Source organism: Saimiri boliviensis, chromosome 10 (assembly GCF_048565385.1).
Source record: "Saimiri boliviensis isolate mSaiBol1 chromosome 10, mSaiBol1.pri, whole genome shotgun sequence".
NCBI lineage: Eukaryota > Metazoa > Chordata > Mammalia > Primates > Cebidae > Saimiri > Saimiri boliviensis.
The window spans coordinates 64,095,720-64,110,343 of NC_133458.1; the positions used below are offsets into that span (position 1 = coordinate 64,095,720).

The 14,624-nt window shown below is 32.4% G+C and overlaps 1 protein-coding gene across 4 annotated transcripts in view; it reads left to right on the forward strand.

Moving 5' to 3' along the window:
- Nucleotides 1–14,624, forward strand: part of RUNDC3B (RUN domain containing 3B) — a 170,641-nt gene that overhangs the window by 64,006 nt on the left and 92,011 nt on the right. For all 4 annotated transcript variants that reach the window (XM_074379359.1, XM_003921167.4, XM_003921168.4 and 1 more), the window contains exons 4-5: nt 3,678–3,763; nt 13,519–13,608. In XM_074379359.1, coding sequence (XP_074235460.1) covers nt 3,678–3,763; nt 13,519–13,608 — 176 coding nt within the window. The remainder of the gene's footprint in view (nt 1–3,677; nt 3,764–13,518; nt 13,609–14,624) is intronic.

Consider the following 14,624-nt stretch of genomic DNA (forward strand, 5'->3'; position numbering starts at 1 on the left):
TTATTGGAATATTCAAAGCCCAGGTGTGATGTGTCACACCTATAATCCCAGCACTTTGGGAGGCCAAGGTGGGCAGATCACTTGAGCTCAGGATTTCAAGACCAGTCTGGGCAACATGGTGAAATCCAGTCTCTACAAAAAAAAAAACAAAAATTAGCCAGGCTGTACTGTAGTCCCAGCTATTCGGGAGGCTGAGGTAGGAGAATCACTTGAGCTTGTGAGGCAGAGGTTGCAGTGAGCTGAGATTGCACCACTGCACTCTAGCCTGGGTGATAAAGCAAGACCCTGTCTCAAAAAGAAAGAAAGAAATCAAAAAGCAAAATCAAATAAAACACAAAATATACGTTCTTCTTATACACACAGAGGAATTAAATTAACCATTTTCTGAGCCATAATTCATCTCACTGAATTTCAGAGGATTGAAATTATATAAAGTATGTTCTCTAACCACAGTGGAGTTAAGCTAGAATCAAAAATAAACAAGGAAAAATAACTAGAAAATGTTTATATGAGTGAAATTGAGGAGGACTTCTAAATAACTCACGGATGAAAAAGAAATCACAATTGAGATTGAAAAATATTTGGAAAGTACTGATCATGAAAATACAACATACAAAAACTTCTGCTTAGAGGAATAGGCTTAAATAGGCTTTTGCGTATTTTAAAAAAGAATAAAGGCTGGAAATTGGTGATCAGGGTAAGCAAAGTGCAGAATACAAGATAAAGCCATGATTAAAAGTTCAGATGTTATTCTCAGTGCAGTGGGGGAGCTACTTGAAAGTTCAGAATACAAGATAAAGCAAAGTGCAGAATACAAGATAAAGCCATGATTAAAAGTTCAGATGTTATTCTCAGTGCAGTGGGGGAGCTACTTGAAAAAAAAAAAAAGAAAGACTTTCATCTCAAGAAGCTATAAAAAATGCATTAGGCCGGGTGCGGTGGCTCAAGCCTGTAATCCCAGCACTTTGGGAGGCTGAGGCAGGTGGATCACGAGGTCAAGAGATTGAGACCGTCCTGGTCAACATGGTGAAACCCCGTCTCTACTAAAAATACAAAAAAATTAGCCGGGCATGGTGGCATGTGCCTGTAATCCGAGCTACTTAGGAGGCTGAGGCGGGAGAATTGCCTGAACCCAGGAGGCAGAGGTTGCGGTGAGCCGGATAGAGCCATTGCACTCCAGCCTGGGTAACAAGAGCGAAACTCCGTCTCAAAAAAAAAAAAAAAAAAAAATGCATTAAACTCAAAGTAGAAGGGAAAAAACAGTAAAAATTCAATAAAATTGAAACAAATATACAATTGAAGAAAATCAAACTAAAAGTGTTTTTAAAAAGATTAATGCAATTGATAATCTTCTAGCAAAACTATTCAAGAAGATCAAAAGATAATATAAATTAACAGAACAATGAATGAGGAAGAGGCCAACCCTGTATACCTCACAGACATTAAAAATTCTAAGAGGATATTATGAATAACTTCAAATCAATTATATCAATTTGAAAATGTATAAGAAATGGTAAAATTCTTTTAAAAAATTACTCACCAAAACTAACACAAAAAGGATGGAAACATCTGAATATCTGATACTTGCTAAAGAAATGTAATCTATAGTTAAAAATCATCCCATTGCAGGCACATTTTTAAATTGTCTTTTTCTTATGGGTTTTTAAGAATTCATTGTATTTTATGGGTAAGAGTTGTCTGTCAGATATTTATAATTTAAATATCTTTTCCCACTCTGTGCTCCTTTTTTTGTTTTTTTAACTCTTTTAAATGCTGACAGCTCATCCCCTGAAACAGGAAAGAAGGTAGAGTATATAGGCATTAACATAATTAGGTTGGTCAGTTTGGTAGTGAGAAAACGAATTTCTTCCCTTCTAATTGTATTGTTTTTCATTTCTGCATAAAGTATGGATAGTATTGTAATGTAAATTATTGGGAGGATTACTTATCTTCTTAATGTATATAAAGCTCTTAAAACAGGGCTTAGGACATATTAATTATATTTTTAAATGTTGACTACTTTTACTTATTTATTTTTTCATAAATCTTCATTTTATGGATCACCATTATAAACTGAAAAGGTCTAAATTCCTAAACCTTGTTTTTAGTTGTTCTGCTTCTTGGCCCAAACAACCTTTATAAGTCTGTTTATCTTCTGTTGTAGTAAAAGTTCCTTTGTTAAATAAAAGAAACTGTTAAAATTAGCACAACTTATCCTCACTATGTAACAGAATTCCATACACATTCAAATACAGGAAACTAAACACAGCTCAGTTTTGTATGGACTGAAATTAATAAATCAGGAAGGAAGACTTTCCCTGCGTTTCTTATCTAGTAACAGCATAGTCTCCTGTGCTGAATTTTCTCTGGAGAGCAACTTTCCTGACTTCATTGGTGAAATTGTAGCCTTTTGATTCAAGACACCACTACTAGTTTCTGTGTCTTTTAGATAAAATTTCAAGAGAGAATTTTGAGACTACTGGCCAGCCAGTGACTTGCCTCTTCCTTCCTCTGTTGCAGTCAGCCACAGCTAACTGTACGTTCCCCTAGGCTTACTCAGAATGGACAATGGACTGAGCACAGGGCAAGCTAAAAGGGATGTTGAGCTTGGTAGGCAAATTGACTGGCATGCTAAACACACCAATATCATTCATTTTCTTCCCAGTAGTAGTACTGCTGCCTCTAGTCTGACAGATTTTAACCACTGCCTAGATTGACTCCTTCGTGACCTTTCATATCTAAGAGTTTGGTGCATTCACTAGACTTGTAGGTGTTTCTAGAGTACGTTTTTTTTTCCCTGTTCTGGTAGTTGACAATCACATACATTGATTAGCATCACCTTTATTTGCAACTGCCATTGCAGTGTTTTGATTTTGTATGTATTGTCTCGATGAAGTTTTTTGGAGATTTGTGAGTTGAGTGAAAATGAAAAAATTGAATTATAAAATTTTCACTACAAATATGATTCTTATATTCTGTCATTCTAAATAGAAAGTCCATAAGAAAATTAATTGTATTTAGTAAGAATTGTCTGTTTCTGTGATTCTGTGCTAGATTATATTGGCTTCTGTTTTTGTTGTTGTTATTTGTTTTTCTAGCTTAAATATTTCATAATAGTTTATAGAATTCTCTGGGTGCACCAAATTCAATAGCTCATGATTTGGTTTCATGATAAATCGTGAAATTTGAATTTTATTCCTAGTTGTATAAAACCTCCCACAGGAAGGATAGGATTGAAAATTTTCTTAAGTAGTGTTAGACTGATTATTTTTATTAATGAGTGAGAAGTCTGTTTTTAATTATTTATAAGAGGGCTCATTTTAGTTAGCATGTTGACGTGGGGTTTTGAAGTAGAGAGTTTTGTCTTATATAATTACATTAGGTAATTCAAAAGAATCTCTAACCCAGGTAACTCAGTATTGATGTTCTGTCCCTTCAGAGGATAGAAAGTTAGTTTGACATGCTGTACCCTACATCTTCAGAGAAACAAAGTATATACTGTAGGTAATCAAAATTTACCTATTTTTATCTACTTAAATATTTTTCCTAGTCATTATCAAATGTATATTTTGAATGGCTGTTCTTTACATATTAAAATATTTATATTTTTGATGGCACAGTGGCAAAATATTTTTTTTAAATTTTTTTTATATTTGATTCTTTCTTCTTCCTTTTAGGGTAGAGCCTGGATCAGAGTAGCACTCATGGAAAAACATTTATCTGAATACATCTCTACAGCTCTGAGAGACTTCAAAACAACCAGGTTTAAAAGTCCTTTTAATTCTCTAATATATATTTGAAAGAATCATCTAAAAACTTAGAAATCAGAATAGGATGAAGAATCAACTTCTAAAGTCCTCAATCATTTTATTTCCTCCTTTTCTTACTCCTCTGATAAATCTACTGTCTTCTTAGGAAAATGTAATTTGTCAATTAAACATCTATCTACCTTTCTGTAAAAAGATGTACAGTATGCCGGGAATATCCTTTCTCTAAATAATTTCTGATTCATACTCTTTCAACTCTTGAAGCTTCATTCACCCCATAGACTGTTCCCTGATGGATTTGAAGATTTAACTATGAAATTTCAATAGAATCTCTTCTCTTTTCACCACCACAATGTTTGCTTATGTTTTTGCCTTCAAATAATATAAATTAATACTTTTACTTCTTTAATTCATATGTATCATTAATGATTGCTTGTCTTTTTAGGACAATCTAAACCATTGTTTTTCTTGGATTGTATAAAGACATCCTGTGCCATGTGAAAAATAGGACTTTGTTAATTTTTTATGATGGTAGAAAAAAGGTACATATTAGGACAACAGTCATTCCTAATTAGTGCTCATCTGCTGATCTTTATTTGTAGCTGTTGAAGAAGCCACTTTTCTCCATATCAAAAGTATTTGTAAAAGAAAAGGTTTAATAATTTTAATAACTTAAACTGTTTAGTGTAGTAGCCACTAACACAAGCCATATGTAAATTAAAATTACTATCACATAAAATTACAAATTTAGCTTATTAAATACTATATCACATTTCAGATATCCCATGGCTACATGTAGCTAATGGTTATACAACTGGACAAATTTAGAGTGTTTTCCTCATCACAATAGGTTCTACTGGGCGAAGCTGCCTGAAATATTTCTAAATTACCGTTCTTTTTACAATCTCATTAATCATATTTCTGAAAGAAAAGGAAATGCTTACAACTATGAACTACTTTCGAAAGAAAAACATAAGCACAAACAAGTCCCATTTTTGAGATCTTAACTTCCCTATCCTCGAACTTCTGACCTCAGGTGATCCGCCCGCCTCAGCCTCCCAAAGTGCTGGATTACAGGCATGAGCCGCTGCACCCGGCTAACTTCCATATCCTAATGCAGTGTTTGACATTCTGGATTTTGAGAAAATCTGGGCATTAATTATGCACATTCTTTCAATTAACTAGCTGGTACTAATTAAGTATCTTCATTTAGTTGCCTCTATCTTTATTGGTAATATAATTGTAAACTTTTAATTTTGAGATACAAAGAATTGTCATAATTATAAGTTGGACCAGGATAGAAAGACTTTTAGCTAAAAGAAATATTTGCATAAAGTAAATCTGATATATACTTAATGAATTATTTTCAAGCAACATGACACTCTTGAGATATTTCTAAAGATAGTGAGATAATGATAAACTCTAAGATATTTGAAATTCACTTTATAATGTAAAACAATTGTTTATCATTAGTACTAAGTTTCATTATGAAAGATATTAAGTATTGAGGATACTAAGGCTTTGAAAATGAAATCAAAGAATAGTATCAGAATCTAGTAACTCAAATCTAAAAATCCTGTATTAATGAAATCAAAATCGTTTGCGTAGTAGTCATTTCCTATGCAATTACCATACTGAATCAAAGTTATGATAGTCTTTTCCAAATTAAAATTAAATCATTAATAATCTCTCTAAATTGTTAGTCTTGTTTCTAAGTTTAAATGATCAGGAGGGGTAGAAAGAATTCTTGAATAGATTATTTTTAGAAAAAGTAGTTTAAATATTTAAAGGGAGATGCTTTCTGCCTTATTCTTAAGTGTTAACCATGCTTTTTCATAGAAAGGAAATGATTCAGCTCTAAAAAAGTACATGAAGTAAAAATATTCTTGTAACAATACATAAACATACACTCTTCAAACAGAAACAAGGCTTACTGTACAATGTTCCTATATATGTATCTATACATACACATTTATTGAATAATAGGATTTAAATGTGAATACAATGGCTTTGTAGCTCTTAAGAAAGGAAGTAGGGATTTACTTCAGAGTTTTTATCTTACAAGTTAACTAAAAAATGTGGAGAAAAAATCTTTTTTTCCCCTATTTATACTATTTTTTTTTACTGAGATGAAACCAAGGAAACTTCTTAATTTCAATTAAATTTGATTGCAAACTTCTAGTCAAGACAAATATATTCATAAGATTAGATTTGTAAAATACAAACAAACAATTAGAAAGAGTATTTGTACCTTACCTTTTATCTGGATTCTTCCTGAAGTAAGTACTCCTAGAAGAATGAGAAATTTTCTCTAATCTTTAGGAATCTAGAGACTATCAAAATAAAGTAAGTCTCTTCATGTTCTACTCATCATAATGATAGCCTTTAAAATGGTAATACAGGTGTTTACCCCAGTACCGGAGGAGGAGCTACATGAACTAAGGCAGGCAAGCAGGCTTGAAAGCACTAATCAGTGAAAACCCAAGGATAAATTTGGGTGGAGGAAAGGTGGGAGTAGAGATAAAATAAATTTTGAGCGCATGACTATGCTCCAAAGCACTGAGGAAATTCATGTGATCCTTTTGCTAAGGTGTAGGACATCTTAATGAGCAGTTGAAAAAACAAACAAAAACTGTGAAGCCTTACATGGCTTAGGGATTGGGTTATAATTGGAAAATAGCCAGAGTTGGGAAGTTGGCAGAGTGATGATTAGAATCTAAGCTAAAAAAAAAAAAAAAAAAAGGAGAGAGAGACTTGTTTTAGTAGGTTACTGGGAAGACCTTCAAATAAGAAGTGAAGTAAAACCTGAATTAACTTGTTCAATTTTTGGTTTCTCTTTACCCACAGACTAAAAATTAATTAGCAAATTTAAGTTAAAAATACCCGCGTGATATTCCAAACAAAATTGAAAATTTAACAATAATTTGAAGTAATAATTATGGAAAAGAGTAAAGATAAATTCGCTTTATGGAAACTCATTTTTTTACTTTGCAATTATATCACAGTAATTTATAATAAAAAAGCTGTGTTCCAAAGAAATGTTAATTTTCACAATGTTTTAGCACATTTGAAGGAAGGAGTAAAGTATAAAATATTGTAAATTACTGATCTGTCACAAAGAAAAAATGAGTTGACAAACACTTTTATCAATTATAGAAAAGTAGACAGAATAGTAATTAGTAACCAAAATCTTTTAAGAGATAAGAATGCATTTTGGAATCAAATACGTGTTAAAGTTTTACATTATTAAGATAGAAGGTAAACATTATTAAAAGGTGCTTGTGAACTGCTACCTCACAGCACATACAAAAACTCCAAATTAATCAGACTTAAATGTAAAACCCTTAGAAGAAAACATAGATGTAAATCTATGTTTGGATTAGATGATAGTTTCCTAAGTATGATACCAAATGTAAAAAGAACAACAGAAAAAAGATATAATGAACATAATAAAAATTAAAACTTTGTGCAAGGACACCATGAAGAAGGTGAAAAGATGACCAACAGAATGGGAGACAATTTTTACAGATCATTATTTGATAAGGCAGTGGTCCTCAACCTTTTTTGCACCAGGGACTGGTTTTGTGGAATACAGTGTTTCCACAGACCTTGGTGGCTGGGCAGGTTTCAAGATGAAACTGTTCCACCTCAGATCATCAGGCATTAATTAGAGTGTCATAAGGAGCATGCAACCTAGATCCTTCACATGTACAGTTCACAATAGAGTTCTTACTCCTATGAGAATCTAATGCCTGATAGACAGGAGGCAGAGCTCAGATGATAGTGTGCACTGGCCCACCACTCACCTTCTGCTGTGCGGCTCCAGTTCCTAATAGGCCATGGACAGGTACTGGTTCATGGCCCAGGAGTTGGGGACCTCTGTGATAAGGGTTTTGTATCTACAATGTATATAAAGAACTTTTACAACTCAGTAATAAAAAGACAATTCATTTAAAAACGGGCAATGAATCTGAATAGACACTTATCCAAAGAAGATATACAGATGTCTAATAAACACTAAAATGTTGCTTGACAACATTAGCCATGGGAAATGCAAAACCACAATGAAATATCACTGCATACTAACTAGGATGGGTATGTTCAAAAAATCACTTAATAACAAATCTTAGTGAGGATTTTGAAAAACTGAATCTCCTATGTGTTGCTGGTAGGAAAAGAACATTGTGCAGCCACTTTGAAAAGAGTCTGGCAATTTTTCAAAAGGTTAAACATAGAGTTACCATATGACCCAGCTCATGACTCCTAAGTGTATGTGTGGCTATATCCATATAGTGGGATATTATTCGGCCATAAAAAAGAAATGAAGTATTGATCCATGCTGCCGCACGAATGAACCTTGAAAATCTGCTAAGCTGAGCAAAAAAGCCAGTCACAAAAGACCAGATAGCATATGATTCCCCTCTTCCTTTAGTTACCAAATCTCTGTCTCCTCATCTTCAATCTCTTTACTACTGCTGGATCAATCCCAGCCTTACAGAACATTTGCTCATACCTCCTACCTTAAAAAGAAAAATATTCTCCATTGAACCTATAGTCCCCTCTGCTACTGCTCATTTCCTAATTCTGCTTCATCACCAGACTTCTCCAAAGCACTTCTTCACACTGTCATCATTTTCTTATTTTAGAGTCACCCTCTTATCCACTCTTGTCTGGCTTCTGCCCCTCACCACTCCACCAAGAATTTTTAAAAGAATACTGATAATCTCCAAGCTACCCAATGTAATGGATGTTTCTCTGTTGACATTGTACTCCATTGCCCAGCTACTCCCAGTATAAGTTGACTACTTCTTCATTCTTGAAAAATCTCTTCACTCTTAAATTACACAACATTCCATGGCTTTTCCTTAATTGCTCTGTCTCTTGTTCTGTCATCTTTTCCACTTAACAACATCTGACTATCCGTATTCTCTGGGCTCAGTCCTACATTGTTTGCTGTTTTTCCTCTGTTCATTTTTCTCTCTTTTCTCTCTTTCTGGAGTTTCATCCATTCCCTGGTTTGAAATACCATCTATATGATCATGATACCACATTTAAACCTCTAGCTAGATAGTTCAGATATACTGATTTTTCCCCTGTAACTCTGTTCACCCCTACTTAGCAAATGATATCACTGCCTACCTACATAGTTGATTGAGAATCCAAAAATCATACCTGATTCCTTGTTCCCCTCATACCCTGCAATCAATCCATAAACAGGTCTTATTGATCCTGCCTCCAAAATCTATTTTGAATCTACTTATTTACCTTAAAAGTAAAGAGATTATGTCAACTCCCACTTAAAACATTGAAATGATACCTTATTGCACTAACCAGAAGGCTCTGTTGCTGTCACGTTTCCTGGAGTCAAATCCTGGCTTCCCTACTCTAGCTGCGTCTATCTTGAGCAAATTGCTTAATCTCTCTGGAGAATAATAGTAGCAAAGTTAAGAAGATGATTCATATAAAGTTATTACTATGCCACTCAGTGAGTGTTCATTATTATTATTAGTGTTATATGGCCTATGGATCCCTGTGTGATTGGACTTCTGTGAGCTAGGGTGTCAGGTTAAACACTTGAGAATGCCTTACTTAATGACTTTCCAAAACTGGGCCTTCCTTCCGTTTATCTCTACTTCAACAACCTGTTTATTTACTTTATATTTATCATCATCTGTAATTATCTTTTTCTCTTGTTTCTTGCTTTTCTATTCCCCTAGACTATATGCTCCATAGAGAGGATCTAAATCTAACTTATTTACCATTGTAAGTATAGTACCTAGCACAGTTCCTGTCACATAAGAGGAATTTGATATGTATTTGTTGATTAAAATAATTACTGAATCTCACATTCTTGGAAAGACCTTTGGAAGTTGACTTTTTCACCAGTTTTTCATTTTTGTTCAATTTGACTTTGAATATGACATCTATTTATAATGCAAGAATCTGTCTTACATGTCATGAGGGATAATTTTCTTATATCCCCTCCTAGTAGTTTCTTACATTAAATTGGGGAAGAGAACAAGCACGCCAATAATGAAATTTCTTTGGCTTATAAGACAAGTTTTCTCATATTTTAATATTGCACTTTCAAGTGCATAGAATAACCTCTGACTCCCACAAAAGGAAAATTTGAAACATGACATTAGGTATTATCAGCATAATTTGTATTTATTGTTCACCTTAGATCACATCCAAAGGGTATTTGTTATTGAACTACTTAAAATGCCTTAAAGTATTCTTACAGAATGGACACTAAGGTGGCGTTATAGGAATGTATTTCAATTAGAGTTAAATTATGTGTGGTAAAAGAAAAGCATATTCTTATAAGGACATTATTTTAAATACATTTCTAGTCACTAATACTTTTCTAATCAACGTATACATGCTTGGTAAGGGTGGAATACCTAATAAGATCAGGAAGGTTTTTTTCCCAGATCACAGTAATATCAAATAGTTGCTTGTAATTTTTCCACATTTCTGAAATGTAAAATTATATTTAATGATATAGTCTTTAGAATATAAATCTTTAAATGGAAGTTTCAGATATATTTTTTACTTTGGTACTTTCAATATTTATAATATGTTGAAAGTAAGCAGTACAATATTTTGGTTAGATTCTCTCTCTCTCTCTCTCTCTCTCTCTCTCTCTGTCTCTTTCTCTCTCTCTGTCTCTCTCTGTCTCTCTCTGTCTCTCTCTCTCTCTCTCTCTCTCTCTGTGTGTGTGTGTGTGTGTATGTGTGTGTGTGTGTGAATGTGTGTATGTATATATATATATTTAGAAAGGGTTTTGCTCTGTCACCCAGGCTGGAGTGCAGTGGGGCCATCTCAGCTCACTGCAACCTCTGCCTGACTCAAGCAATCTTTCCACCTCAGTCTCTCCACCTCAGTCTCCCAAGTAGCTGGGACTGCAAGCAAGGGCCACCAGATCCAGCTAATTTTTTAAATTTTTTGTAGCCATGTTGCCCGGGCTGATTTCTAACTCCTGTTGCTCAAAGGATCTGCCTGTTACAGCCTCCAAGAGTTCTGGGATTACAGGCATAAGCCACCAGGCCTGGCATAAAAATATTTTCTTTAGATCAAAAAGTATTTTTAACTAAAAAAAGGGAATTTTTTTTTTTAGTATATACCTGACTATTATTGGATTAGTCATCTCTGGCTTTACTCATAGCTCATTTATTGTATAACCTTGGTTATGTAAGTAAAGATTAATGTTCTAATTTTTCAGTGAGGTAAAATGAAAGGGTTGAAATTTTACAATCTTTTGGAATCTTTGAAAGTACTGACCACAGGAATCAGACTTTTAGTCAAATTATTAGTATATTAGTTTGTATAAGAGAATAAATTAATTTTTCAAGACATCTACCTCTTTCATACACATGAAGTCTTTGATTAAATAAAAATATAGTCTTCTCAGATCAGTTCAGTTTTCTAAATACTGAATTATTTTAAAATATATTATCTCAAACTTAGAAGTACATTTTCAGTTTTGAGAAGTACATTTTCTAAAACATAATTCTTTTCTTAACCAGAACTAATAATTTTAAAGTTCAGCATATAATGGGCAGTCCTCTTAACTAGCCTTTCCTCTTCCATTTTTCCTTTACTCTGTTGCTGTTACAGTAAATCAGGCCTTATGCTTAAGATATGTTTTTTTCTCAGTGGAATTACTGATTTTACATATAGCAGGCATTTTACTTAGCTTAAATCATTAGTTTAGAAAATTTACTTATTTACTAAGGAGTAAAACTAAAGCCAAAAACTCATTAAAATGTTACTGTATGAACACACATATAAAAGATCTTTAGATTTTAAAATATATCTCAAACTAGTTAATTTTTTGATGTGGTGTTCTTCAGTACTCCCTAATACAAGGGTGACGTTAGAAAGCAAGAAAGAATAGTTTGGAGCTGATTTTAGAATGTATTTTTTAAACAATGATGGGTTGAAGATGAGGAAAAAAAAAAGTAGACCTTTTCTTATACAGGAAGTACTAGGAATAATGAGTTATTTCTGATAATGAGTATCAGAAAACAGAATTTTTTTCTAAATTCGTATGTCTCTTAGAATGTAATGGTCTGAAACTATTAGAAGCATAGTTCTTCCAGGAGTTAATAATATAATCTGCCAGTAGCCAACTTAACTATTGAACCAGGGACAAGGTCTCAGACATATGTATTTGTCTAAATAAATATATTTATACTATCTAAATAAATAAGTTAATATAAATAAATAAATATTTATATTATCTAAATAAATATATTTAGACAAATATATTTCTGCAAAACACCTCAGTAAAGATGTAAAAAATTCTTCCGTTTATTTTACTAATCTTTGTTAGGCTGGAAGTTTTAGTTTTTCTCCTTTTATATAAACATTAAAAACAATTTTAGTAAGTCCAAGGAAACAGAAAACATTTATTCCAAGCTAGTCTCCCCACCGTATTTGTTTCCAGCCTTACATCTGTCAGAGAGTAAATAGTTGTCTATTTTTTCTGTTTTATACTTTTTATTCATTTAATATACCTTATGAACCATACCATATGTTAAGTTCTTTTTACATATTTTCGTTTTACAAAAAGTAGGTTTAATAGAAGTTATAGGACTTAAAGAAGGAAGAATTGGTTGACTTTCTTAAGCAATTCATTTAACATGAGCTCGTGCAAATTGTTTTAATGTTATACTTTTCTTGATGGTAAATTTGAAACTAATGATGATTTCATCTGCATTTAATTTAGGGTTTTTTTTTTTTTTGCAAGTATCAAATAATGTTTGTTAAAGTACTTGGTAAGCTGTGAACAACAGTTCAAAATAGGTGGTAAGATTATGAGCATATTACATTTTTTGCAGAATTTATAAACTCAGAAATACTGAAAAGAGCAAGACCTTTACTAAAATGCTTCATTTTATTTAGTGGGATGGTACAGAGTGGTATTCACTGTCTTATATATAGTACAAATAGACATAGCAGTGTAATCATCCCCGGTTACTGATATAAATTACTATATAAACATACTACTACATTTAAAAAGAAGTAGACTAAATGATTTTACATTCTTTTTTAGAAAAATAACTTAGACACACATGATTTTTCTTTTGAAAATATTTTAAAAATTAATGATAACCAAAACAGAAGGCTTTACAGGAATTAGCAAAGATACATTCACATTCCCGTTTTTGTCAAGGAGATAATGAATACTTTCTTTTTCATATACAACCACTTTGGTAGCCCATCTGCTTTATTAGGATTCCACTATTAAGATTAGCATAAATTACTAATGAGTGCACCTCCCAAGTGCTTAATCTAGTCAATAACCTTTGGAATTATAGAAAAACAGAAATTATTTTTATTTATTAGAACTCAAGTCTACTTAGTTTTGAAAATAGATCAGTACAAATAACTGTTAATTTGCCGCCTTTCACTTTATATTGCTTCACTATTAAAGAAAAATGCTGGCACTCTAGGCTCGTTGAAAAAGTCACTTTGGGGATTCCTTTTAGGAGAGTTGGAAGCAGAATTATTTTTGTTATATTGGCAAGTTTTGGTTTCTTCAGGGTTTCTTTTTTTTTTTCTTTTGTCTCTTTATTTTGGTCTAAATATCTTTAAAACTTAAGTTATGGAAATATGTTTTGTTTAAATATCAATTAAACAAAATTTAGCTCTTCCTACAATAGTTTGGGTCCTAAATGATTTCTCTCCATCCAACTTCCATTTGTTTTTAACATTTTATATATTCACCTATTTCATTTTTTAGGAGATTTTATGAAGATGGAGCAATTGTCTTGGGTGAAGAAGCAAATATGCTTGCTGGCATGCTGCTAGGACTCAATGCTATTGATTTCAGGTATTTAATATAACTAAATGCACTCAGTTTTTAAATTCTACATCTTAATAATTTCTACTTATGATTTTTTTCTTTCAGTTTTCTAAGTAAAGCACACAGCTGGATATTGGTATTTGATTCATGTTGTTCTCTCTCAAATGACATCAGTTTGTTTTCTAAATGGGTTTCCTCTCAGAAAAGAGACTACCTGAAACTTAACGAATTGACAGGCTTGCTCTGTAGCTTGAATAAAAAGAAAGCTTAGATTATATCTCATTCCTCAACACTCCCCTTCCCCAATGAAAGAAGACTTTGAATCTTATCTGTTAGTATTTTTCAGCTACTGCTTTAAAATGAAAAGAAATAGACTAAAAGTAGTTTCAAAGCCAGAAAGATTCTCATTATCTCATGTGTTAAGATAAAATATATCCTGACAGGCTATCTTGGGTATCTTATGTCTCTTATGTTATGTATCGAGAATACCAAATAATGTTGTTAAAATTTGCTTTTATTATCAGCAAGACAAACTGGTTCCACACTCAGATAACAAGTGCTAAAAATGGGTAGTATAAGTTATTTTTCGATTTATAGACACGTTTTTTGCATTTCTTTAATTGATCCCAGATTTTACATTGTATTAAAAGTAAAAGGTTTGTCTATAAGGAAATGCAAACACAAGGAATGAAGGAAATATTTTATTTTTATTGAAATATAACATTTAAAAATTCAGGAATATTAACAAAGTAAGTGTAAGAAAAGTGAAATTCTACTTTTAGGTCTTGATAAATTAATGCTGCTCATTTTCACTGAAGTTATTTTTTTTAGTAAAGGACTCCCTTTTCTAAACATTTGTCATTTTATAAGTCTAACTGTATTAAGATTTAATAAGCTAGTATTAGGTTAATTAGCTTAATTGTTGAGGATGAACATGATAGATGGAATATGAAGATTGTCTTTTTGATTCCTTTATGGATGTTAACTTTTTATATCGCATGTCACTGGCTCTGTCTAAATGTTCTACAGGCTTTTTTTTGTTC